This window comes from Polyodon spathula, chromosome 18, assembly GCF_017654505.1.
Source record: "Polyodon spathula isolate WHYD16114869_AA chromosome 18, ASM1765450v1, whole genome shotgun sequence".
NCBI classification, from domain to species: Eukaryota; Metazoa; Chordata; class Actinopteri; order Acipenseriformes; family Polyodontidae; genus Polyodon; species Polyodon spathula.
In genome coordinates, this window is record NC_054551.1 from 23,803,347 (window position 1) to 23,831,052 (window position 27,706).

A 27,706-nucleotide genomic window follows, 5' to 3' on the forward strand; every position below is an offset into this window, starting at 1 on the left:
GAAAAGAGCTGTTTATCCTCTGTCATTTCCCAGATGTAGATAACTATTTAAATAAAAGACTTATCGTGAATGACATCACTGGAGAAATATTAACCAGTAGGAAGAAATATAATAAAAGATTTTGCTGGAATTTTACAGTTATCTGGGAAACATATACAGCAAGTGGATGATCTATAAAAAAATAAATGAAAATGAAATGGTTTGTATTTATTCTTGCATTACTGAACTGTGCTGCCACTGTGATTCAAGGTAAGTGTCCATTTTCTAACATAGGCTAATACTGATTTATTTTTTCATGTGATAGAAGTTTTGAGTTCCACTGCTGTTACTGATGAACTAGATTTTGTCCTTAGTAAATCTGCATCTCAACATATCTGCCTGTTTTTCACAGTGGTTTATTAACTTTTGTGAACTTTTCGCATTAATTTTGATAAATAACCCCATATAAATAAATTATTTATTTAGTGTATTTTACTGCCACCTAGTGTCTCATACTAATTGTAACTGTTCAGACACGCTAGAACTTTTATACCTGCTATAAAAAATAGAATTGTGCTATTCATGAAGATCTTTCTAGTGCTAAAAACACTAGTGCTCACGAATGAGGCATTTGTTGCCTGTTTTACCCACTCAGAGTGGGTGCTTACCCAATATATTGGTACTCCTGAATAGATTATCATCTTCATTTTGAATACATACATATATGAATATATTGAGCATGCCATCTCACAAATACTGTGGCACCACAAACTGTATTATACGCACCAAGAATAGTGACACCTTTGAGCAGACTGGCTGTAGCTAGTTTTCAATGAAGATCTTAGTTTCCAGGCCTGGCTGGTGTAGAAGTATGTTAGCCAGCGTGGAAGCAAGCAGGTATGATAATAGATTGTTATGGTTTCTTCCTAAATTACTGCTGGGAATGTGGGCTGTTATGAGGTGGATGGGATAACGGATTTAGTTATATATTACAGGAGAAGATGGGGAGGGATACTTTATTGCACCTGCCATACCCATGAAGCCTGTTAGCGAGAGGTATTAATGATCTGAATTTGTATTTTATTTAATAAAATAGGTCAGCCAGCAAGGGGTTTTTAGGCTGAATCATGGTTTTAGTGGCCTCCCTCCACACAAGCTACTTTATATGACAAACAATACATTAAGCTTCAATATGATTGTTGCTTTCCTGTTTCTTTTTGGTCAAAATGTCCTTTGAGTAACAGGCAAATTTCACTGTTGCAGTTGAAATGGTGCTTCAAGAATGAAAGCTCTAAGCATGATGTTCACTAAGATCGAGCTTTACATGGATTAAAGTGAGACTATAATAATGCATGGCTATACTGTAGACTTTTAACTTCAAAGTTTCTATACTACTGTGTTTTTAGGATACATTTAGTAATTATTACTAAATGGCTTGTATTTTGGGAAGATTTACAATCCTAGTGGTCAACTGGGCAACTGTCTGCTTCTCATTTTCCATTAGAACCAGCTGAAGACTAGTTTACTGCTAGTTAAAGGGTTTACCAAATTTCACATTATTATGCATTCATAGTAGTCTTGTGTGTTACTTGTTCTATTCTTGCCTAAAATGTTTTTAAGTTACCCCAACGCTATTGAGCCACAAACAAATGTTTGTGTAATTGAACATTAAACAGGTAAAACAATACTGAACTGAAATATAAATACTTACACTGTCACACACAGGAATAATATTGTGTGAGCCGTGGTATCAAGCACTATACAAACTATAATTAATTAGCCAACCTCTTGGTTATAGAGAAGAGAACTCTTTTTTGATTTGTTTTATATCTATAGCTAAATTAAGAACAGGTCTGTTTTATTTCAGGGAAGCAGCAATATAATTGAGCAGCCACACAAAGGAAGGTCCACAAGTTGCCATTAATTATAAAGCATTTATTATTCCAACAGTTAAAATCAGGTTTTAAAAAAATTAAACAATCTATTAACATGATCCCATAATACATACAATGGTAAAATACAAAAAAGACAGGAGTCCAAGTAATAGGCCTCTTTCCAGGGCTCAACAGTCTTTAAAGTCCATCCGTTCAAATAGTCCAAACCAGTAGAGTGTGTGAGAAACAACAACTACAACAGATGTGGGTGGGAAGGGGCAGGGAGAAAGCAGGAAACTTATCTAATAATAATAAAAACAAACACAACACAAAAAACTAAAAAACGCAAAACCAACGTGTACTTTCAGTGATAGAAAAAAATATAAACTAAGAAAAAAAAGAAAAAAAAAGTTCAAACTTAAAACAAAAGATAGAAAGGCAGCACTTAACTTTGAAGAGGGGAGTAAACAAACATCTCTCCCCTCTTAGATGTCAAAAACTGCTCCATGGATCCAGCTGTCAGCCTCCCTGTTAGTGTGAATGGGCTCTGCTCGTCCTTGCTTTGGTCGGTAGTTGCAATCCACAAAAACTCAGCCTGAAAGAGACTCAAGCAACCCATAACCCAGCGTACTGGGTGTCTACAAAGTCAATAAATAAATAAATCTCTTTTCATATAGTTCCTGAGTTCCCTGTCTTTTCTGTGCCTTTTTCCTGTCTCCTGTCTCTCTCCTTTCTTCATCACTTTTCTTTCTTTTTCCTCCTCCCCTTTTCCTCTCTCAACTTTTATCAGTCCCATATTAAGCATAACAAGGTAATTTTGACCTGCTATAGGTGATCCAGTTAATTATTGAATTACATTAATCAGGTGCACATTAAAACGAATATCAAATTATTTTTTTCACAAAAAAGAAAAATCACACAAACACAGCGTGTTACATATATACAAAGAAAAAGACGTTAAACTCAAAACAATCGTACAGTTAAAAATGACAATACTCAATGAATAATAATAATAATAATAATAATAATAATAATAATAAATAATAATAATAATAATAATGTGCTCAACATCAAAACAATTAATCACATCTGTGACACTTGTATATGATGTAATTATTATCAGTAGTGTTATCACTTTTAGGTGATGCTCATATTAAAAAGTAAGGTGTTTGCTAAATTATTTTTAAAAAATACATATATTGCATTTATTGTAGCCTGTGGATTCCCTCCAACTTTGGAGAATGGTTTCATTAATGAAGGTCAGAAACATGAGAAAAACAAGTACTCAGATGGAGATGAGGTAACCTACGCTTGTCATAGTGGATATATTTCAGGAAAACGTATCAAAAGCACGTGCAGAGATGGCAAATGGGACAATCTTCGAGGAATATGTAGAAGTAAGTGCTTTAATCAATAAGAAAGACATCAAATACATTTCTACGTAATTCAGAGAATTGTTTTCTTATGTACACAAAAAGTTAAAATTATCACAAAAATTATTTATTTTGGGATGTTTCAAACAAAAGCCCATCTTCAGCACAAAGAAAGAAAGCAAACACAGTGCAGTAAAACTGTTAGTTTTTCAATCATTTAAACCTTCATTTTTTTTCATTTTTGCACGCTGCAGTTGTACCTTCTTTCAAACCCGTATGTATTTGTATTTGGTTTCAGAAAAGCCGTGTGGTAGTCCTGGTGACACACCAAATGGAAATTTCCATCTGGAGGGGGAGGACTTTGTGTATACAGCCAAAGTTATATACACTTGCAATGAAGGGTATGTTTTATATGTGGACATCTTACCAAAGCTGTATACATCGCTTTCCAACATTTGCTTATCAAAACATCCCTGATATGGGAATATTGAATCTGTTTCAAAACTGGGCAACACTGCTGAGCTGATATATTAAAAGCAGAACAAAATACAACAGGGGGAAAAAGTAATAATGAAATATAACATTGACATTTAAACCAGGTATTACAGAATGTGTAGTTCTAAAAGCTTTACCATTCACATTGTCCTTAATTCCTACTATCCTGTGCCTTGGGTTAACAAGAACATGGATATTACACATTTAGTATAGTTACTAACATATTGCAAGTCCCAATTGAGAGGCAGATAGGAACCAACAAACAAACATATAAAATACTGAATGATTTTCTCATTTAGATACCAGATGTCAAGTCAAATGAATTACAGAATTTGTCTTGCAGATGGATGGAGTAATGATATTCCTCACTGTGAAGGTAAATCAAACTAAGTTGAGTTTTTATTTTGTAATAAAATTTCAAAAAAAAAAAGTTGTACTTTCAGCTAGTGTAAGAAGCAGCATGCCTGCTTTAAAAATAGATGTGGATGAAGGGGTGACAAATCTTAATTCCTGACCAAATTACTTCTTGCTGTACAATGTCCTCTGATCTTCAAAAAATCAATACGGTTCTACAATAAATTACAAGTCATTACTTTATTATTACAGTTGTGCAACACTATTTGGCAGCATCACAATTTGGAACCTAAGATGCCAAATCCTGTCATGCGACACTATTTGACAGCAGCACTATTTGTCTCGACAGGCCTGTAAAGAAGTATTACAGTATATCAACCAAATGACTGTGCTACACAATTGTTTAGTATTAGAAGCATAGAATAAAGGCTCCATCTAACACGTTTTGTGCCACCTCACTTAAAGTCAGTTACATATTGACTATACTATAATATAAACTGTAGAAATTAAATTGTGTTCAAGAAGATGTGAAGGTTGGATTCAATTTTCTATTGGTCTAACACTAAGGTGTAGACACACATTTGCATTAGCAGCAATAAAAAAGGCAATTTCATACTTTTAATTCTCCCACCCAAGAGATAAAAAAACAACACATTTTGATCAGAGATTGTGCTTGTAAAACATTACATTTGCTTTTTTTTTCTTTAAGTATTGACTTGTATACCAGAGAAAACAGACAACAATATAGAAATCATCAGCGGAATGTTTCAGACAGGGGAACCAATTCCTTATGCAAATGCACTGCGCTTTCAGTGCAACTCTGAGCATCTCGTACTTAGAGGTGAAGAGGAAATATATTGTACAGCAAATGGCACATGGAGCCAACCATTTCCTAAATGTGAAGGTAAGATATTTTTGTTGAAAGCTCTTAGGCATTTTTTCCTAAATGTAAGAATTCCTTACATTGGAGACTTTGTTTAAAACATAATTTGTTAAAGATCGCAATAGATAGTAGGCCTAATGTATTCGCTAAGCAATAGAAGATTCCTACTGAAATTAAGAACACATACATAGATAAATAAATAAATAAATAAATAATCAATCAGTGGATGAAAACATAACTTTAGATAAGAAGCAGTTTTATGGAATTTTATCAAAGCAGGAAAAAAGGATGTCCTAGAAATCATTTATTTGATTTGATATTGTCATAACATTGTTTTACGAACTGGGGTTAGAGATTAGGTCAGTTCTACTTTGGGACAGCTATTCGTCAATTTGTATGATAATGTACAATAAATCCATATAACAGGACTTCAGAAAGCATCGTAAGAACTCTAAGCAAAAAAAAAATAGAAATACAAGGCGCACCTATGGTCCTTTTGTTAAAGGGACTGGACTCTGTAACTCGATTTCTATATTTTTAGCAGCTAATCGGGTAAAGCCTCGCTTTCTGAAATTGTGTTTTGCCTTGATGCTGCCATCTGGCAGTTTACTTTTTTATCCACTGTTGGTCCTTTCTATTCAACAATAGGATATAATTTGTTTCAATATTATTTATTTTAGAAATAACATGTATACCTCCAAATATCACACATGGCTCAGTCCACCGACAATCCAAGAAGTCAATTTATGAAAATAACGACGTGATTACATTTGACTGTGATCACAAATATAGGCCTGCAGAAAGATCACGCTCAACTTGCACCAAAAGGGGTTGGAGTCCAGAGCCAAGATGTGAAGGTATTATTTCTTTTTATATTTGTTAGTTTTATAAGTGGCAGATATTCAACCAGATACCTCTTCAACAATGCTTTATGTCACCTGTAGTTTAGTGCACTACATGTCTCCAGAATGAGAGCTAATGAACAGTAGCCTATACATTAGAGAAAAGTACAGACGCACATTGCTACCAAGTAGGCTAAAAAAAACAGTCGCCTAGTATGTATGTTCTTACAAGATACTAACATGTATGGTAATTTGCTGAAGAATTATCAAGGTTTTTGTTTTTTTACCACAGTTGGCAGCATTGCGCTTCCATATAAATTGCATTTAAATTACTAAAATATTATGACAAACATATAACAGAATATTATCGTTGATGTTTGCAAGAATACATCCACGAGGTTTGTTTTTAGCCACCTTTCATATCAACACTAATCGTTACACCACATACTGGAGGAAATATTGTAACATAATGATGCATTTCCCTATTTTTGTACATTAGCATCTATCCTTCCTCAAACCATTAAATAAAACAGGGTTATAAGTAATAAAATAATTCCATGAATCTTACCTACAGTATGAGCTCACTTTGACTTCTCTTTTTAATGACATCTGGTACTATTCTACAGTAGGGTTAAAGAAAGTTTGCATTTCTTCCTGCAGGTGGTCTGTTATATGTGTACTTCCACTGTCATTAAGCATGTCTTCAGGGTCAAATCTTAACGTGTTTTAGTGTGGCTGTGATTACAGCCTGTCAGGTAACAAACATGAATTCCAATGCATATTAATTATGCAGGTAATACCTCTGTGTTGAGATGAATACATAATAAAATGTTTTTTTTTCCTAAATGTCAAGCAGACCATTTATTTCATATAGATGTCATAGAAACAAGAGGGTTACTTCCAAATTTGCTTTGTTCAGAAATAACAATAGAAATTTTACCTAGAAAATAACAATTAAGTAATCAATATACAGAATGTTGGGAATCAATGGTGCTTAATTGTTGGATTTTACAGAAAGAGCACAGCCTGTTCTCAACAGCCTCATTCTGAGAACCCATACGAAGCAGGTTCAGTACAGTAGTGAACCTGTGCTTTTAGAACCACTCTACAGACAATTAATTATTTCAAAAATGTTTGTAAACATCCATTAGTATGTGTCTGTGTCGCTCATGGAAATACCTCACATGTGAACACGTACTAGTTGGTCAACTCTTGTGATAATATTTTAAAAAAACCTGCAACTTGAAATAATTCCTTGTTGACAAGAAATCTTTGCAGAAAGTGTTGGTGAGAATTCTTCCACAAAACCTTGTATTTATGGAAGTTGGTTCCAGTTGAATAATAAACCACACAGCACTGCGACAAGCTGATGGAGTTATTTTTAAGAAAATAATTAATCAAACCTTTCAAAAGCTATATTAAAAAATGGGATACATGTCAGCCATCGCTGTCTGTTTTTGTTTTTGTTTTTTGTTTTTTGTTTTTTTTAATATACCATGTAATTAATGTGATTAATCAACAATTACAGTTTTAAGAACTTTTAGTTTTGCATTAAAATCAACAGTACCATTGGATGGTATATTGTGGGTTATGTTATTTTCACATATGTGTTGGCTACAGTAGTCAGGGTGTAAATGACAAGCTACATGTATAATTATCAAGCTGTTCTTGCTATTCAGAAGAGAAGTCAAACAACCTTGCAGCTCAAAACAGGGCAATTCTCTCCATCACGTCAGCAATGCTGAGGTGAAATTACCAACAAAGTCAAAGTATAAAAAATTCACCTGATAGAAAGGCATGCAAACTATGTAATTAATATAAATATTTAATTGGCTATAATCATGTTGACAGATTTCCTCAGTGTTCAATGCCCATATTCTGACTAATTAATGAAATTATTATCAAAACATGTTTTTTTTTCAACAGAAATTACATGTGGAATAAGTTATATACTAAATGGAGAGGTCAATACTCCCAAAATCAAACATCTAATTTATGAAGAAACAACCTTATCTTGTAATGAGGGATATGAAACTGTAAATAAGAAAGTCAGTGAAAAAGTGACATGTACTGAAACAGGAGAATGGTCGATTCCTCTTCTCTGCAAAGGTAAGGTTTTATGTTGCACAACTAGATTAATAATATACCAAAAATAAGTTCTGATAATAAATTAGCTTGAGCAGACGATAAAGAAAGATATTTCTTCATAAATCAGGTCCATTATTGTACCCCTCCTGCTGTCCCTTCATTTTCTAACATTAATGTTAACATTTTAAATAAAGTACTTTCATTCATTTTTTAACTAACTTTAGTTACTGGTAATTAGGGCGGCAGATAGAGAAACTAAATATGATGATGATGAACAAAACTATCACATGAAACATATTTCTATTTTTGCAGCTCATATTTTTGCTTTTTTTTAATATAATATCCACAGGAACGACGAAAGATTCCGTGGTAATTGAGTGGAAACTCACACAGCTATTATGTGGAGCACAAGTGCAAATAGTATCAATACATCTCGACTCACTAGCCTAGATTATGTAATTTAATTAAGCAGGACAAATTATGTGATCTTTCGTCAGTCAGAACTATTTAATAATGACATTAGAACACATTATTTCACAACTAAAGCTATAGATGAAATACAGTAGATAAAGCATTTAAACATACGTTTGCTTCAGTTGCAGTTGTTTATTGAACAGGAGAACGCCTAATACAATTATCAATCACCCTTGACTGACACACCAAACAGCCCTGCCACTGATACAGTTACACAGGAGGCTGGAGACTCTCTTTGTCCTTTTTTCCAGTGCAGTTACTGATGTGCTGGAAGTGCTCTTAGATTCTGGTTCTCCTTTTTATTTATTTTAGAAATCATATGTGAAGTAACTAACATATATTTTGTCAGAGCTAGTAAGACATCACAATTATACAAAAACATCGCTTCAGCAATGCTGAGGTGAAATTAACAACAAAGTTAAATTTAAAAAGATTAGCTGACAGTAGGGCAGGCACACTTTATGTAAGTAATGGACATATTTCATTAGCTGTAATCATATTAAAAGCATTCTTATATAGTGTGCAAAGCTCATATTCTGATGAATTAATCAAATAATTCTCAAAATGCTTATTTTTCCACAGAAATAACATGCGTAAAACCCAGTAACATACCACATGGAAGGATCTATTCTTACAAACGCGAATACAAAATTAATGAAGTAGAAACCTTACATTGCAGTAACGGATATGAAACTGCAAATAAGAAAGTCAGTGAAAAAGTGACATGCACTGAAACAGGACAGTGGTCGATTCCTCTTCTCTGCAAAGGTAAAGTTTTATGTTGCACAACTAGATTTATAATATACCAAAAACAAGTTCTGATAATAAATTAGCTTGAGTAGACAATTAGGAAAGACATTTCTTCGCAAATCAGGTCCATTATCGTACCCCTCCTACTGTCCCTTCATTTTCTAACATCAATGTTAACATTTTAAATAAAGTACTGTCATTCATTTTTTAACTAACTTTAGTTACTGGTAATTAGGGCAGAAGATAGAGAAACTAAATATGATGATGATGAACAAAACTTTTACATCAAACATATTACTGTTTTTACAGCTCATATAATTGCCTTTTTAATATACTATTCACAAGAACAACGAAAGCCTCTGTTGTAATTGAGTGGAAACTCACACAGCTATCATGGGGAGCACAAGTGCAAATAGTACCGATACATCTCGACTCACTAGCCTAGATTATGTAATTTAATTAAGCAGGACAAATTGTGTGATCTTTTGTCAGTCAGAACTATCCAATAATGACATTAGAACACATTATTTCACAACTAAAGCTATAGATGAAATACAGTAGATAAAGCATTTAAACATACGTTTGCTTCAGTTGCAGTTGTTTATTGAACAGGAGAACGCCTAATACAATTATCAATCACCCTTGACTGACACATCAAGCAGCCCCGCCACTGATACAGTTACACAGGAGGCTGGAGACTCTCTTTGTCCTTTTTTCCAGCGCAGTTACTGATGTGCTGGAAGTGCTCTTAGATTCTGGTTCTCCTTTTTATTGATTTTAGAAATCATATGTGAAGTAACTAACATACATTTTGTCAGAGCTAGGAAGACATCACAATTATACAAAAACATCGCTTCAGCAATGCTGAGGTGAAATTAACAACAAAGTTAAATTTAAAAAGATTAGCTGACAGTAGGGCAGGCACATTTTATGTAATTAATGGAAATATTTCATTAGCTGTAATCATATTAAAAGCATTCTTATATAGTGTGCAAAGCTCATATTCTGATGAATTAATCAAATAATTCTCAAAATGCTTATTTTTCCACAGAAATAACATGCGTAAAACCCAGTAACATACCATATGGAAGCATCTATTCTTACAAACACGAATACAAAATTAATGAAGCAGAAACCTTACAATGCAATAACGGATATGAAACTGTAAATAAGAAAGTCAGTGAAAAAGTGACATGCACTGAAACAGGACAGTGGTCGATTCCTCTTCTCTGCAAAGGTAAGGTTTTATGTTGCACAACTAGATTTATAATATACCAAAAACAAGTTCTGATAATAAATTAGCTTGAGTAGACGATAAAGAAAGACATTTCTTCATGAATCAGGTCCATTATTGTACCCCTCCTGCTGTCCTTTCATTTTCTAACATCAATATTAACATTTTAAATAAAGTACTTTCATTCATTTTTTAACTAACTTTAGTTACTGGTAATTAGGGCAGAAGATAGAGAAACTAAATATGATGATGGTGAACAAAACTTTTACATCAAACATATTACTGTTTTTAGAGCTCATATAATTGCCTTTTTAATATACTATTCACAAGAACAACGAAAGCCTCTGTTGTAATTGAGTGGAAACTCACACAGCTATCATGGGGAGCACAAGTGCAAATAGTATCAATACATCTCGACTCACTAGCCTAGATTATGTAATTTAATTAAGCAGGACAAATTGTGTGATCTTTTGTCAGTCAGAACTATCCAATAATGACGTTAGAACACATTATTTCACAACTAAAGTTGTAGACGCAAGGCAGTAGATAAAGGATCTATATGTTCCCTTCAGTTGCAGTTGTGTATTGAACAGGAGAATGACTAATATAATTATCAATCACCCTTGACTGACACACCAAGCAGCCTTGCCACTGATACAGTTACATAGGAGGCTGAAGATTCTCTTTGTCCTTTTTTCCAGCGCAGTTACTGACGTGCTGGAAGTGCTCTTAGATTCTGGTTCTCCTTTTTATTGATTTTAGAAATCATATGTGAAGTAACTAACATACATTTTGTCAGAGCTAGGAAGACATCACAATTATACAAAAACATCGCTTCAGCAATGCTGAGGTGAAATTAACAACAAAGTTAAATTTAAAAAGATTAGCTGACAGTAGGGCAGGCACACTTTATGTAATTAATGGAAATATTTCATTAGCTGTAATCATATTAAAAGCATTCTTATATAGTGTGCAAAGCTCATATTCTGATGAATTAATCAAATAATTCTCAAAATGCTTATTTTTCCACAGAAATAACATGCGTAAAACCCAGTAACATACCATATGGAAGCATCTATTCTTACAAACACGAATACAAAATTAATGAAGTAGAAACCTTACAATGCAATAACGGATATGAAACTGCAAATAAGAAAGTCAGTGAAAAAGTGACATGCACTGAAACAGGACAGTGGTCGATTCCTCTTCTCTGCAAAGGTAAGGTTTTATGTTGCACAACTAGATTTATAATATACCAAAAACAAGTTCTGATAATAAATTAGCTTGAGTAGACGATAAAGAAAGACATTTCTTCATGAATCAGGTCCATTATTGTACCCCTCCTGCTGTCCTTTCATTTTCTAACATCAATATTAACATTTTAAATAAAGTACTTTCATTCATTTTTTAACTAACTTTAGTTACTGGTAATTAGGGCAGAAGATAGAGAAACTAAATATGATGATGGTGAACAAAACTTTTACATCAAACATATTACTGTTTTTAGAGCTCATATAATTGCCTTTTTAATATACTATTCACAAGAACAACGAAAGCCTCTGTTGTAATTGAGTGGAAACTCACACAGCTATCATGGGGAGCACAAGTGCAAATAGTATTGATACATCTCGACTCACTAGCCTAGATTATGTAATTTAATTAAGCAGGACAAATTGTGTGATCTTTCGTCAGTCAGAACTATTTAATAATGACATTAGAACACATTATTTCACAACTAAAGTTGTAGACGCAAGGCAGTAGATAAAGGATCTATATGTTCCCTTCAGTTGCAGTTGTGTATTGAACAGGAGAATGACTAATATAATTATCAATCACCCTTGACTGACACACCAAGCAGCCTTGCCACTGATACAGTTACACAGGAGGCTGAAGATTCTCTTTGTCCTTTTTTCCAGCGCAGTTACTGACGTGCTGGAAGTGCTCTTAGATTCTGGTTCTCCTTTTTATTTATTTTAGAAATCATATGTGAAGTAACTAACATACATTTTGTCAGAGCTAGTAAGACATCACAATTATACAAAAACATCGCTTCAGCAATGCTGAGGTGAAATTAACAACAAAGTTAAATTTAAAAAGATTAGCTGACAGTAGGGCAGGCACACTTTATGTAATTAATGGAAATATTTCATTAGCTGTAATCATATTAAAAGCATTCTTATATAGTGTGCAAAGCTCATATTCTGATGAATTAATCAAATAATTCTCAAAATGCTTATTTTTCCACAGAAATAACATGTGTAAAACCCAGGAACATACCATATGGAAGCATCTATTCTTACAAACACGAATACAAAATTAATGAAGCAGAAACCTTACAATGCAATAATGGATATGAAACTGCAAATAAGAAAGTCAGTGAAAAAGTGACATGCACTGAAACAGGACAGTGGTCGATTCCTCTTCTCTGCAAAGGTAAGGTTTTATGTTGCACAACTAGATTTATAATATACCAAAAACAAGTTCTGATAATAAATTAGCTTGAGCAGACGATAAAGAAAGACATTTCTTCATGAATCGGGTCCATTATTGTACCCCTCCTGCTGTCCTTTCATTTTCTAACATCAATGTTAACATTTCAAATAAAGTACTTTCATTCTTTTTTTTAACTAGCGTAAGGTTGTAGATGCAACCCCTGTTCTCTGAAAGAGAAAATAGCCATCAACTAAATGTGTATTGCCATCAGATGATAGGATTCTGCTGAGCTTAATATAAAAGCTGCCTCTAGGCCTCCGTAGCTCTGCCGTCAGCGCCCCGCCCCTCGGGTGCTGAATAACTATGCATAGCGTAGGAAGCTCAGTCTCTTTTTACTTCAGACCGCAAGGGCTACTGAAGCAACCTCGTTGCTTGATGGCTACTTTTTCTTTCAGAGAATCGGGGTTGTATCTGCAACCTTATGTTCTCTTTCAATTCAAAACTAGCCATCAACTAAATGGGTACTGTGTACCAGAGCAGTCACGAGGGAGACCATGCGGCAGTAGGACAAGATCGGTCTAACATGTATAAAATTACATGGAACAGTGCCTCAACATCTGGGTTCAAATGACATATGTCCTAATATTGTTCTTTTATGAACAGAACGTCTTTAAAAAAGTACGAGATCGTACCAGGATACTGGTGTAATAAAATCTAAGACCAATGCTCCAAAATATGGAACAGATGACTCCAGTACATTCAGTCTGTAGAACCTCATAAAAGTGTGTGGCATAGCCCAGCTAGCCGTAGCACATTTTTTTGACACTGGAACACCTCGAAAGAGGGCCCAGGACGTCGCCATACCCCTGGTAGAACGCGCCTTCAATTGCCCAGGAGGGAAAAGGCCAGCAGATTCAGAAGCCAGAGCAATGGCGAGCTATTCAATGGGACAGGCGTTGTTTAGACAATGTCTGACCCAGCGTTCTAGAACCATAACACACAAACAATTTTTTGGTGTTTCTGACATACCTTGTACGGTCAATATAGCACCTTAATGCTCGTACCGGGCAGAGCATGTGCAACTGTTTCTCCTCCGGAGAAGAGAAGGGAGGAGGATGGAATGCCATGAACTCCATAGATTGGTTCACGTGGAACAGGGATATTACCTTCGGCAGAAATGCTGAGTTTGGTCACATGGAGACTCTAGAAATCGTCTCCAGAGAAACAAGCGCAAGAAGGGTGCACTGAAAGTGCATGCGGCTCGCCCACATGTTTTGCTGAAGCAACAGCCAGCAACAATGTAGTCTTTAGAGACATGAGCTTCAGATCCATGGAGTGGCATGGCTCAAAGGGGGCTTTTCTAAGGGCTTCTAGCACCACATCAAGGCGCAACAAGGGGAGGCTAGACGTCCTGGGAGGACGCAGCCTCCTTGCACCCTTAAGAAATTGGGACGCCAGGAAATGGTTCCCAGGCAATAACCCATCTATGCATACGTGACAAGCAGATATGGCTGCCAAGTACACCTTCAACATGGAAGGGGATTTTCCATCATCTAGTAGTTTCTGGAGAAACTGTAAGATGACTGACATGGGGCAGGTAACTGGGTCCTGGCTCTGGGGCAGACACCAGTCCTGAAATAACTGCCACTTATGCACGTTTTGCGACCTGGTAGGGAGCTCTCGCGCCCTGAATAGTGGCAATAACTGCCGATGACAGCTCTAGCGATGACAGGCGTTCCCGTTCAGGGACCAGACCCATAGTTGCATCAGTTGCGTCGCCCTGAGCCTGAGAGAAGAGATCCGCTGCTGGCCGTGCAGGAGTTGCACCAGGGTCAAAAACCAGGTCCTTTGGGGCCACCGAAATGCTACCAGAAGCACTGTTGCTTTCTCTACCCTGACCTTTTCTAGGAAGGCGGGGAACAGTGGTGTCGGTATATAGGAAACAAGCTGACCACCCATGGGCCAGGGCATCGAATCCTAAGGGACTGTCGAGGTCTCTCATCAAGAACCAAAGGGGGCAGTGCGTGGACTCCCGCGAGGCGAAGAGATCTACGTCTGCCGAACCACTCCCAGATGTGTTCTGCCACCCTGGGGTGGAGACGTCATCCTGAGGCCAGGGGGCCAGGAGATCCGCTGCGTGGTTGAGTCGGCCTGGTAAATGGACTGCCCGAAGAGAAGCCAGCCGGGGCTGCGACCACAGTAACAGCTGAACCGCCATGTGGTGAAGGCCCTTGCAGTTGATATATGCCAATACCGTGGTGTTGTCTGACCGCACCAGCACATGTTTGTTCCGGATCACTGGAAGAAAGTGCTGTAGGGTGAGATCTACTGCTCTGAGTTACAGGGCATTAGTGTGGGCTGAGGCCCAAGGCCTCGTCCACACTCCTTGAGTCCCCACACCATTCCAGACTGCGCCCCAGCTGTGGTGATTACTTCCCTCCAGAAGACAAGACCCATGGTTGACCCCTGATGAAGGTTAGAGGGTATCCTCCACCAGCGCAGGGTTCTCCAGCCTCCAGGATATCACCAGCCTGTGATGTCTGTCTCGTTGCGGGTGAAGCGCAAACAAGTTTAACCAGGCCTGGAAAGGCCTGTGGTGAAGAAGGCCCAAAGGAAGGGCCTGCGAGGCAACAGCCATTAACCCCAGCATGCGCTGACACAGCACCATACTTACTGTTTCTCGCAACCAAAATAGGGAGAGACAAGACTCTATTGCGGTAACTCTCTGAGTTGTCAATGTGGCCTTCATAGACACCGAGGTGGAGGTGGTCTGTGACCAATGCCGTATATGCCAGGGCTTGCTCCTGTGACTGAGTGCAGACAAGCCAGTCATCTAGGTAATTCATCAGTCGAACGCCCTGAACCCGCAAGGGGGCCAGAATGGCGTCCATGCACTTGGAAAAAATGCAAGGAGCAAGGGACAGACCGAAGGGGAGTATGCAGTACTCGTAGAACCTGCCCTGAAACGTGAAGCGAAGGTATTTCCAGTGCCCGGGCCTGATGGGTATGTGAAAATATGCATCATTCAGGTTCACGGTGGTAAACCAGTCGCCCGGTGGAATGGCCTGGATGACATGGCGGTGCGTGAGCATCTTGAAACGTAACACCCAAAGGTGTTTGTTCAGAAGTCTCAAATCCAAAGACAGGGCAGAACCCACTGTCCTTCTTGGGCACTAGGAAGTACTTTGAATAGAAACCCTCCCTGCAAGAGGAGGGATTTACTTCGTGAATGGCACGCTTCAAGAGAAGCGCAAGGATTTCTGTGTTGAGAGCTGCATGTTGGAGCGGGTTCTTCACCGCAATTATTATCACCCCCCGAAAGGGGGGTGGTTTTAACTGGAACTGAAGGCTGTAACCAGCCCGCATAGTTGTGAGCATCCAACTGTCATTGGTGCTGATTTGACAGTAGAGTAACTGGAGGGGGGAGAAGTGGGTTGAAAGCTGCAGCGGCCCATCAGGGATGCTGAGCCTTAGGTTGCTTGGGGGGTGCAGTTGCAGGACCCTTGGGTCGCTGGTGATTGCCACCCACCCCCCCCAGAGCACCAGTTGCCCCTTTTTTGCAGGCCGGCCAAGCTGTGGATCAGCTGCTGCCAGGCGTGTCGTTGAAGCGTGAGTGGGCCTCGGCGCTCCAACGACACGAAGAGAAAACCCGAGCTTTGGCAACCGTACTAGGTGCTGAAGATAGATTGGACCAGGAAGACTGGATTTCCATGACAAAGTCCGGGAAAGGGGGCAGTGACCTGTTACGCACTGGCATAGCCTGACAGTAGGACAGGCACATTTTATGTAATTAATGGAAATGTTTCATTAGCTGTAATCATATTAAAAGCATTCTTATATAGTGTGCAAAGCTCATATTCTGATGAATTAATCAAATAATTCTCAAAATGCTTATTTTTCCACAGAAATAACATGTGTAAAACCCAGTAAGATACCATATGGAAGCATCGATTCTTACAAACACGAATACAAAATTAATGAAGCAGAAACCTTACAATGCAATAACGGATATGAAACTGTAAATAAGAAAGTCAGTGAAAAAGTGACATGCACTGAAACAGGACAGTGGTCGATTTCTCTTCTCTGCAAAGGTAAGGTTTTATGTTGCACAACTAGATTTATAATATACCAAAAAGAAGTTCTGATCATAAATTTGCTTGAGCAGACGATAAAGAAAGATATTTCTTCATAAATCAGGTCCATTATTGTACCCCTCCTGCTGTCCCTTCATTTTCTAACATCAATGTTAACATTTTAAATAAAGTACTTTCATTGTTTTTTTAACTAACTTCAGTTACTGGTAATTCGGGCAGAAGATAGAGAAAATAAATGTGATGATAATGATGATGTCCAAAACTTTTGCATGAAACATATTACTGTTTTTACAACTCATAATTCCCTTTTTAACATAATATTCACAAGAACAAGAAAGCCTCTGTTGTAATTGAGTGGAAACTCACACAGCTATTATGTGGAGCACAAGTGCAAATAGTACCGATACATCTCGACTCACTAGCCTAGATTATGTAATTTAATTAAGCAGGACAAATTATGTGATCTTTCGTCAGTCGGAACTATACAATAATGAAGTTAGAACGCATTATTACACAGATAAAGCTATAGATGAAATACAGTAGATAAAGCACTTAAAAATACGTTTGCTTCAGTTGCAGTTGCGTATTGAACAGGAGAACGCCTAATACAATTATCAATCACCCTTGACTGACACATCAAGCAGCCCCGCCACTGATACAGTTACACAGGAGGCTGGAGACTCTCTTTGTCCTTTTTTCCAGCGCAGTTACTGATGTGCTGGAAGTGCTCTTAGATTCTCGTTCTCCTTTTTATTTATTTTAGAAATCATATGTGAAGTAACTAACATACATTTTGTCAGAGCTAGTAAGACATCACAATTATACAAAAACATCGCTTCAGCAATGCTGAGGTGAAATTAACAACAAAGTTAAATTTAAAAAGATTAGCTGACAGTAGGGCAGGCACACTTTATGTAATTAATGGAAATATTTCATTAGCTGTAATCATATTAAAAGCATTCTTATATAGTGTGCAAAGCTCATATTCTGATGAATTAATCAAATAATTCTCAAAATGCTTATTTTTCCACAGAAATAACATGCGTAAAACCCAGGAACATACCATATGGAAGGATCTATTCTTACAAACACAAATACAAAATTAATGAAGCAGAAACCTTACAATGCAATAACGGATATGAAACTGCAAATAAGAAAGTCAGTGAAAAAGTGACATGCACTGAAACAGGACAATGGTCGATTCCTCTTCTCTGCAAAGGTAAGGTTTTATGTTGCACAACTAGATTTATAATATACCAAAAACAAGTTCTGATAATAAATTAGCTTGAGTAGACAATTAAGAAAGACATTTCTTTGCAAATCAGGTCCATTATCGTACCCCTCCTACTGTCCCTTCATTTTCTAACATCAATGTTAACATTTTAAATAAAGTACTGTCATTCATTTTTTAACTAACTTTAGTTACTGGTAATTAGGGCAGAAGATAGAGAAACTAAATATGATGATGATGAACAAAACTTTTACATCAAACATATTACTGTTTTTAGAGCTCATATAATTGCCTTTTTAATATACTATTCACAAGAACAACAAAAGCCTCTGTTGTAATTGAGTGGAAACTCACACAGCTATCATGGGGAGCACAAGTGCAAATAGTATTGATACATCTCGACTCACTAGCCTAGATTATGTAATTTAATTAAGCAGGACAAATTGTGTGATCTTTCGTCAGTCAGAACTATTTAATAATGACATTAGAACACATTATTTCACAACTAAAGTTGTAGACGCAAGGCAGTAGATAAAGGATCTATATGTTCCTTTCAGTTGCAGTTGTGTATTGAACAGGAGAATGACTAATACAATTATCAATCACCCTTGACTGACACACCAAACAGCCCTGCCACTGATATAGTTACATAGGAGGCTGAAGACTCTCTTTGTCCTTTTTTCCAGCACAGTTACTGACGTGCTGGAAGTGCTCTTAGATTCTGGTTCTCCTTTTTATTTATTTTAGAAATCATATGTGAAGTAACTAACATACATTTTGTCAGAGCTAGTAAGACATCACAATTATACAAAAACATCGCTTCAGCAATGCTGAGGTGAAATTAACAACAAAGTTAAAATTTTAAAAGATTAGCTGACAGTAGGGCAGGCACATTTTATGTAATTAATGGAAATATTTCATTAGCTGTAATCATATTAAAAGCATTCTTATATAGTGTGCAAAGCTCATATTCTGATGAATTAATCAAATAATTCTCAAAATGCTTATTTTTCCACAGAAATAACATGTGTAAAACCCAGTAACATACCATATGGAAGCATGGATTCTTGCAAACCCGAATACAAAATTAATGAAGCAGAAACCTTACGTTGCAGTAACGGATATGAAACTGTAAATAAGAAAGTCAGTGAAAAAGTGACATGCACTGAAACAGGACAGTGGTCGATTCCTCTTCTCTGCAAAGGTAAAGTTTTATGTTGCACAACTAGATTTATAATATACCAAAAACAAGTTCTGATAATAAATAAGATAAAGATAAAATCTGATGATGTACCGATAGAGCTAGTAAGACATCACAATCATACATAAAAAGGGATCTGCTTGCTTACACATGTGATAAGGGTTATGAGCAAGATGGAAATCCAGAAAGCACAGCAAATGGTTGGATTCCAGAGGCACACTGTAAAGGTGTGTGGCAGGGTGGCAGGGTGGCAGAGTGAAAGCCTGTGCAGTGTGTATGTGTTGGCTTGGGGAATATTGGCTTGGCAGGAGGGGGTTAAATTTACCCCTGTCAAAACACATGGGAATGTGGCTGGAGCCATCAATTGAATAAATTATTAAGTGATTAATTAGACCGCAGCCACAGGTGTATAAAATAGGTGTTCATGGGTGTTAGGAAGATTAATGTTGGTGGTAGAGGTGAAGGTATGTGTTTTGTGTTCAGTGCTGTCTTGCTGTGAGTTTTGTAGATCTTTTGTTTTGACCCTTGTGCCTTTTATTTTGTTAATGTGTTTTTGTTTGTGTCCATTCTGTGTGTGTGTAAATAAAGTGCGCATTAGCTCTTGAAACTGCAGCTTCTGTGTTCTGACTTTCTCTCCCTGCCGATAATATCTGAGCCTAGCCGTTACCCTGTCAAAAGCCGCTACCCTGTCAAAAGCCGCTACCCTGTCATTGAAATATTTTTTGTAAGAACTAAGAAAAACTACTAACGGTGCAGATCTTGCAAGGTGCATGTAGGACCTCTCAAGTTAGTTATATATTTATTTATCTAGTTATCTTCATTTGCTTGATAAGCACTTGATAAATATTTTGTGGGTATGGTTGAAAAATGTGACACCTTTCCATTCAGACAGAAGTGCCATCAAACAGTATTTATTATATCACTAAAATTCCAGAACCAGTCATTTATCTCTGTTCTTATTTTAGAACACAAATGCCAACCACCTATTATAAGTAATGGATATTTATATCCAGAATATGAATATTATACAAATGGAGCATTGCTTTTTTATGCCTGTGGACCTGAGCATAAACCTATAATAGGAGGTACATGGTGGAAAGTGATAAAATGTGTTGATGGCAAGTGGTTGGGTGAGGCCAAATGCATTGGTAAGTAGATCCAGTTCATAAGTTATGTTCCTTAGAATGCGTAATGTACCTTATTTCTTTAAACATAGAAATAGATTCATTTAGGTAAATATATTATATTTGGTAGACCTGGCACAAGACTAAGTCTACATTAAGATTCAGCTTTCTCACAATATTACCATAAAATAATAATTATATTCTGCGCTTCTTTAGCTGTTAAGTAATCAAAATAATTTGTAGTGGCTAGCTGTCTGGGGTAACTTCTTCACAGTGCAAGCCAATGCAACCATCATCTGTCAGAAAATAAACATAGCATTTACATATCATCAATTAATATCAGAAATATAAAATGTAATCTTAGTAGGTACACCACAATATGAATATGCCTTCAGAATATTTACAGTAAAAGTCATATTGCCTTAGTGTGTTATACATAATAGTAATTGTATGTTTAAGTAATGTACACTGTGCTGTACATAATAACACATATACACTGTCCTGTACATAATAACACATTTACACTGTGCTGTACATAACACATGTACACTGAGCTGTACATAATAACACATGTACACTGTGGTGTACTGTGACAAAGTCCCCGCCCCTGTGTATATTATCTGTTATGTTGCGTGTGGTTTGTTAAATGTCGATGTATAGTCATTGGTACACGGGATATAAACGGGTCTGTGTAACACGAGTGTTAAAATGTATATTTGTATTTAGGCACGGGATTGTACATCACTTCACGTACATTTAAAGTAGTTAATATGCGAGCATGAGGTTGCACATTATTAATTCACGTGCTGGGATTCAAGTGAATAATTAATTAGTCATTGAATCCCAGCACAACAGTATATATAGATGCACGTTTTACTCACTCGCGGTTGGGTGTTCGGTGAGTGGAGAACGGGATTGGAGACAGAGGTAAAGATAAAAAGCATAGTTAAAGTTAAAAATAATAGTTAAAGTATCTGCTTACCGTGTTTGTCTGTCTAGTCCGTTTTGTTTGTCTTTTTATTTTTGTGACGTGTGCCGTGTCCTGTGTTTGTTTGTACAACCTTTTTATTTTCTGTTCTGTTTATTAAATGCTGAGCGAAAACATTCGCTCAGCTCCACCAAACCACAGCTCTCTGTTGCGCTTATTTCCTGGCTCTGGTCTGACTCCACCCACTCCGGCCGTCTTTGTGACATGTACATAATAACGCTGCCTTTCCCATCAAGGACATTTATTGATAAACGCACAAGAGTGAACCTCTTGTTACTGGAACTGCATACAGTATTTCAGCAGTATATACTATGGGTTTGTTTTTTTAAGCTTAGTAACTTATGTTGAGAATATATCTATTTTAAAATAAAGCTCTGGATCTAAAAAATAATAATAAAGCTAATCACATTGACTGTGTTGTATTGTATGCATTTGTAATACAGTACATTGTAAAATAATTAGTGTACTTATTTAGCAGTAAGCTCTATACAATTATAATTAACCATATATTATATAATTACATTTCTTATTAGATAAAAGCTCTTGTCTCCCTCCACCAAATATTGAAAATGCAAGTAAAAAAACTGAAGAAAAGGATGTGTACATTAACAATGCAACTGTGGAATATCTTTGTCATACCGCATATAAACCTGCAAATGGAAACTTTGCAGTATGTGTTAATGGAACATGGGAGTTACCAAGCTGCACTTGTAAGTACATATTACTGACCATATTCACATTTTTTGGGCTTTTATCATTAGTAAACAAAGTATCGCCCCAGCAAAATACAGCCAAGAAGTGTATGGTAGAACATAAAGAAACAAGGGCCAGGATTTTCAAAACCCAGTGTTATTGTATCGCTCTCATGTATTGTAACAAGAGCTTTAGTAGCAAGTGATTTTCAAACGAAATGTGTGAATTAAATCAATCTGTTAATGCTTTAAAATTGAGTCGATCAGGTCGTTAATGAACGTTTAATTGTCTCAAGTCACCTACATCACTTCCTGTCTCAACGAATAGATAAAGGAAATTCATTAATCAAAATGCATGTTACTCACTAGCTCTCTAGTCACTACCCATTAACGTGTGACTAAATCAGTAACCAGGGCTAGCTTAAACACTTAAGCCTTAACTGGGGTTGAGTATATAGCTGGCTGAGTTATCTGTATTAACCTATGGGCTAGACAAGGTGTAGCAAACTGGGGCCATCCTACTCTAAAATCCCCTTTAGCTCTAATCTACTGTCAGTCAGGAATGTGGCTACTTGCTATACAGTTTGTCAATCATGCGGTGTTCCTGGGCCTGGCTCCGACCATTCAGATTATCTCTGAGTTGTGTAAAAGCGTGTAGATTAATTTTAGCTCGCTGGTCAATTCAAATGCACTTTATTTTCTCCTCCTGCTATTAAAACAGGGACGTTTAACAGGGCTTCATATAATAACACAGTACAGGAAACACGATGCGTAGCTTCTACATTAACATCCTCTCCAGATCCCCAAGTAAGATCTCACACCCTCCAGTTATGTTAGGGTGGTAACTATTAAAACAGCATTAAACTATGCTGCCTACAACTAATGTCATGTACTGCTTCATCAAAGCTCAGCATTCAGATATTCAACTTAAACTACCCTTGTTACAGAAGCTTAATTCGCTGTTATGGAAACTACTAGTGTACAGGGAAGCAGGTCTCCCACCTGCGAGCAGCAGACAAAAATAATGGGGATATCTATATTGTGTATAATTTGTAAACTTAATTTAAATTGTGCATTTTGTCATACAGAATGTACATTTATTTAGAACACATCACATATAAAATGCTGATTTACGATTATCTGGTGTGTGGATAAAAATTGGATGGATATTTTGCCACAGCTTACTAAAATGTGCATTTTGCTAATTTTTTTGGTTAAAAAGAAAAATATACTGTAAACCATCTGTGTATATTGGTTGGTCGGGCACGCTATATTTTTAGGGCTTTTTTAGTTTATGAACTGTTAACAAACATTGTTAATTGTTGGTTTAGCATTAGGGATAGGGTTAATAAACAAAAAATGATAGCCTTTAAAATAAAGCGTGACCTTATTTTCTTATGTTGACATCTACTTTTGTCTGTATTTTACAGTATGCACAATTGTAGGCTAAAAATAAATACGTTTGAAAATTGAAATGAAAATTATGATGAACTCCCTACCCAATACACAATGTGTTTATAATTAGTTGAAGCAGTATTCACAGACCCACAGAGGAGAATCTCATTCCTGGTAGAAGCTCAGATGTCTTTCACAGCCCCTTCTAATCTTCCTTCATATACATGGCTCCTGTAGTTATCCTTGGATAATGTATACTTATGTTTTTATTTTGCATTTCATTTTTTAATAGTGCATAAAAAGTCTTGTGGTACTCCACCATACGTACAATATGCTGTGATAACTAATGAAGAAGAAAAATACTATGAAGAGGATACAGTTACATACGTATGTACAAACAATGGGTCCCAAACTCATGGGTCCCAAACTATTACCTGTCAAAATGGAGGCTGGTCTCAACCACCAGAATGCTTAAAAGGTACAGAGATTACCCTCAGCCAAGATTAGTCTTCTTTTGTCTTGCACATAAACTTGCAGTAATAAGATAAGCATATTTTTTTTTAAGTGTTTGCTTAAGTTCCCGGTGTCGTATCTACCTCAGTGTCCTCTTGAAATGTGTATCCCCTGTCCTTAATGCACATGTGCACAGCGAGTCCTTTCTAATCTTCCTTCGAAAATGGCCGTTTTTCTGTTTGCTTAATTTCCTGATAAATAAACCCCTTCTACTTAGTCTCTACCTATCTGTATTGAAAAACCAAAGCAACACCAGACAGTCCGTAAGGAGCTGATGGTATTATCTGTCTCAGTCTGAAAATCATTTTAACATAAAGCTAGGCAAAGGGGCTGCACAAAAATCTAATGTGTCCTGCTGTTATTACACAATGCAAAGCAAAGACTGTTGAAGACATGTCAGATAAAAGAAGTTTGCAGCTGAATGAACAGCTTTGCTCTCCAAATTGATTCTGAACATCGGTACCAGTGTAGTGTTATAAAGTGGTACATCGTCACAATGTGGCACGTGTACCAAAACTTGACCTGTGTAATGTTAAAAAGTGGTACGCTGTCACATTTATTATGATGTGATGTGTTTTCCTATTGTCAAACAGAGGTGCATATACCATTAATCCTACATTAGTTTTTGCAAACTTAAACAATTAACGACAAACAAGACAAAATGTGAAGTTACAGATGTAAACAAAAAAATAATAATTACACGGCCCAATTCATTGCATATGATAAATATTCACATACTATTTTCTTAATGATGGAAAAATATGAAAATTTCAATTTGAAAAGGTATAAAAGACCAAAAAACAGCATAACGTATAAGATTTGAATGGGCACTTCCCTGCTTTCAGAGCGCTGTGTACCTGAAAATAACACTACAACAGTACTGTAAAACTTTACTGTTTTAATACTCCTGCATTTAATTGATACAAGTAAGTACAGTGGGTACTGCATAATTGGGATAATGATAAACAGGATTGCTGCTAATGGGATACAACTCTGGGAGATGGTTCTTCCCAATGCTATTGACTCGTATTTTAAATTATGTATTTAACATTAAATGAAAATGTGATACAATTTCATTATTTTTTCTTTTCATTAAGACTCAAAGAAGCATGACTTATGTTGTCTCAAATGCCTCTCATTTAATTGGGACAGCTGCTTATTCAGGATATTTTTCCTTCTCCTGAGGCGTCACGATAAAGCGGCGCCAACTGTATACTTTATTTGTGTGGTTGAACTTTCACTGTAGTATTATTAGGCTTTATTATTAGTTTTGGTCAGTTTTTCAACCAGAGTAAAGCAGTTTGTGTAACCCATAGAGAGGCAGTGGAAGCGTGATTTCTGTTTAGAGATTCATTTAATAAGTGTTGTGTGCATCTCAAAGCCCACTCATCAGTTTTACTTCCAAAGTAGTAGCTTATATGTAGTTACTTGCATTAAATAGTGAAACGTATTGGAATGTAGTAGGCAAATGCCCCTGCTTGCCAAACATGATGGAAGTGGGTGCAGAAGAAATGTTAATAGATTTGCCTCACATCACCCTATTGTACAGGGTTGAACCTAAATTGTACAGCGTTGAACCTAAATACACAGCGTATTACAAAGGTGGTCAAAACATGTGAACATGGGCAAATGGATATCCCAGAATGTATGTATGACCAAGGATGTCTTGGTTTTGTTTTTGTTATTTTTGTACATACAAATGTTATAAAGTAGAAATGCTAATATCAATGTGTTTAATAGGTCAGGTTAACATTAATATTATTTGCTGGCTTTACCTGCTCATGGTAAGGTTGCATGTGTTTGTTGCTGGTACATTCACTGTGTAATTTCTCTGTCCAATTGACAGTGCTTATATTGATAAGAAAGGATTCCAAACACAGTACTCTCCATTGTGATACATTAGTAAAAATAACAGTTAAGAATCAGTAAAGAACAAATATAAGTAGATATTCTTTTCTTTTTTGGATAGGTGAAAAAACTGAGGAATCCAAACCTGGATCTTTCAACGAGCAACTTTCGCTGGAATGAGAAGAGGAGGGGAAGACATTTAATTTAGATTTAGATTGTCTTCTGCATTTAGTTTTTCTATAGTTTTCTTTTACAGCTACAGCATAGTAAATACAGCCTGAATTATTTCTATTTTGTGTATATGTCCATCTACTATTGTTGGCTGGCACAATTAAATTTCATCTTAAATTTACCCTTTGTCACGTTTTCTGTGTAAGTTGCTTTGCTAAGGCCATTTTGAGTAAACTGTATTTACATTTCAGGTTGGTGTAATGTATCAGTTTATCAATCTAAGTTATTGGCTAAAATGTGTAAATTGCAGAAATAAAGTTGAGAACCATGCCACAATAGGACATTATACTATTCATTAAACTTCTTCGAATTCATCATCTTTGTGTGCTACAGTTTTCAACCATACCATCTGGAATTGATGCTGCCTCACTAGACCCAAACACCCGCTTAAATATGCTTCATGTGTATGCAGTGAGATAATTGTTCAAATATGAGAAATGGTCATTCTTTTTACATATACATTATACAGAAATATCATGAATAGCAGGACCTTCATCTTTCTGGCATAGATTGTAGGCAGTTAGTGTGTCAAAGGGCATTGTGACCCAGGTAGCTTGTAGGTGATGTCACACCAGGAAATGGGCACACACAGGACTGTGAGTGAAGCGCTGATCCGCTGTGCCTTGGCTCGATTGCTTGTTAATAATTCATTCAATAATTGCATGTGAACCGATTAACCCTTCCCTGACGACCTTAAACACCCGTGCACAGCCAACATTCATTTTAAATAACAGCAACACAAACACAAAATAAGCAAAATACGCACAGGGGTGGGATATACCTCTCCACAGGAATGCATCGTGTTTTCTGTTGCACTTCATGAGCTTGTGTGCCATTTACTGAGGGTCCGAGTGCTGGTGAATACTCCATGGACTAAAGATACTGCAGTATACATATAATAAAAAGGATATCTGATTGTGTTTGAACCTCACATAGAGCACCACAGCACCACACTATAATGGGACATGGGTAATGGAAGGAACTTTACCAACAATATTCTGCAAAACAATGTAACCTGCTGGTGGAAATACATGTACATACAGCTTAGGGGTTGAATACATGTCCAAATAAATAATATAGCCTATATCCAGTATGGTTTGTAACATATTGCAGACAAGTATCACGTGTGGAATCTTCCTAACCTGTGTAGACACAAAAACTGAAAACACAGCACTATGGATCACACTTGTACAATCTTGAAAACTCTGTGAACACTTACTGATACCTCTCTTCTGATAAGCTCAGTATTATTTTCAGGTGCCTCACAATCACTGCTACTGTCATTCACAGGTGCTTGCAAATATTCTCTTATTTTCCATTGCTGAGCACATCATGATCCTCTGCATCAGGCATATCGTCTCTATATCGTTTCATTATTGGAATCCCGTTTGTAAAAGCATATAAAGGACATGTTGCTTCAGAATTAATGCTGCCAATAGCAACGCTGAAAGTTTAGTGCATTGGCAACCGTTGAATCTAAAAGGAAATCTCGGTTTCTAAACAGGACATTATCTAGCAGCATTAATAAAAAAACATTGAGAGATGAGAGGTACTGTGTTACGTTGTTACCCACAGTATAAGACTGGCCTCAGAGGCAAAGCTGTATTGTT

The 27,706-nt window shown here is 36.6% G+C and overlaps 1 protein-coding gene across 7 annotated transcripts; it reads left to right on the forward strand.

Annotated features, from left to right (window-relative positions):
- The first annotated feature begins 129 nt into the window (after positions 1–129).
- On the forward strand, positions 130–26,217 carry LOC121330519 (complement factor H-like). 7 transcript variants are annotated; one of them, XM_041277090.1, is made up of 18 exons: positions 130–249; positions 3,068–3,250; positions 3,525–3,627; positions 4,021–4,097; positions 4,785–4,979; positions 5,639–5,815; positions 7,727–7,909; positions 8,945–9,130; positions 10,164–10,349; positions 11,379–11,564; positions 12,594–12,779; positions 16,685–16,870; positions 17,907–18,092; positions 19,123–19,308; positions 20,271–20,453; positions 21,951–22,127; positions 23,797–23,891; positions 25,983–26,217. In XM_041277090.1, the coding sequence occupies exons 1-18, from the start codon at positions 186–188 to the stop codon at positions 26,043–26,045; spliced, it is 2,802 nt and encodes a 933-aa protein (XP_041133024.1). In that variant the 5' UTR covers positions 130–185; the 3' UTR covers positions 26,046–26,217. The 7 variants fall into 7 exon arrangements, with proteins under 7 accessions (XP_041133024.1, XP_041133023.1, XP_041133022.1 ...); XM_041277089.1 differs by having other exon boundaries at positions 25,987–26,217; XM_041277088.1 differs by having other exon boundaries at positions 23,797–23,982; positions 25,983–26,067.
- The last annotated feature ends 1,489 nt before the right edge of the window (positions 26,218–27,706 follow it).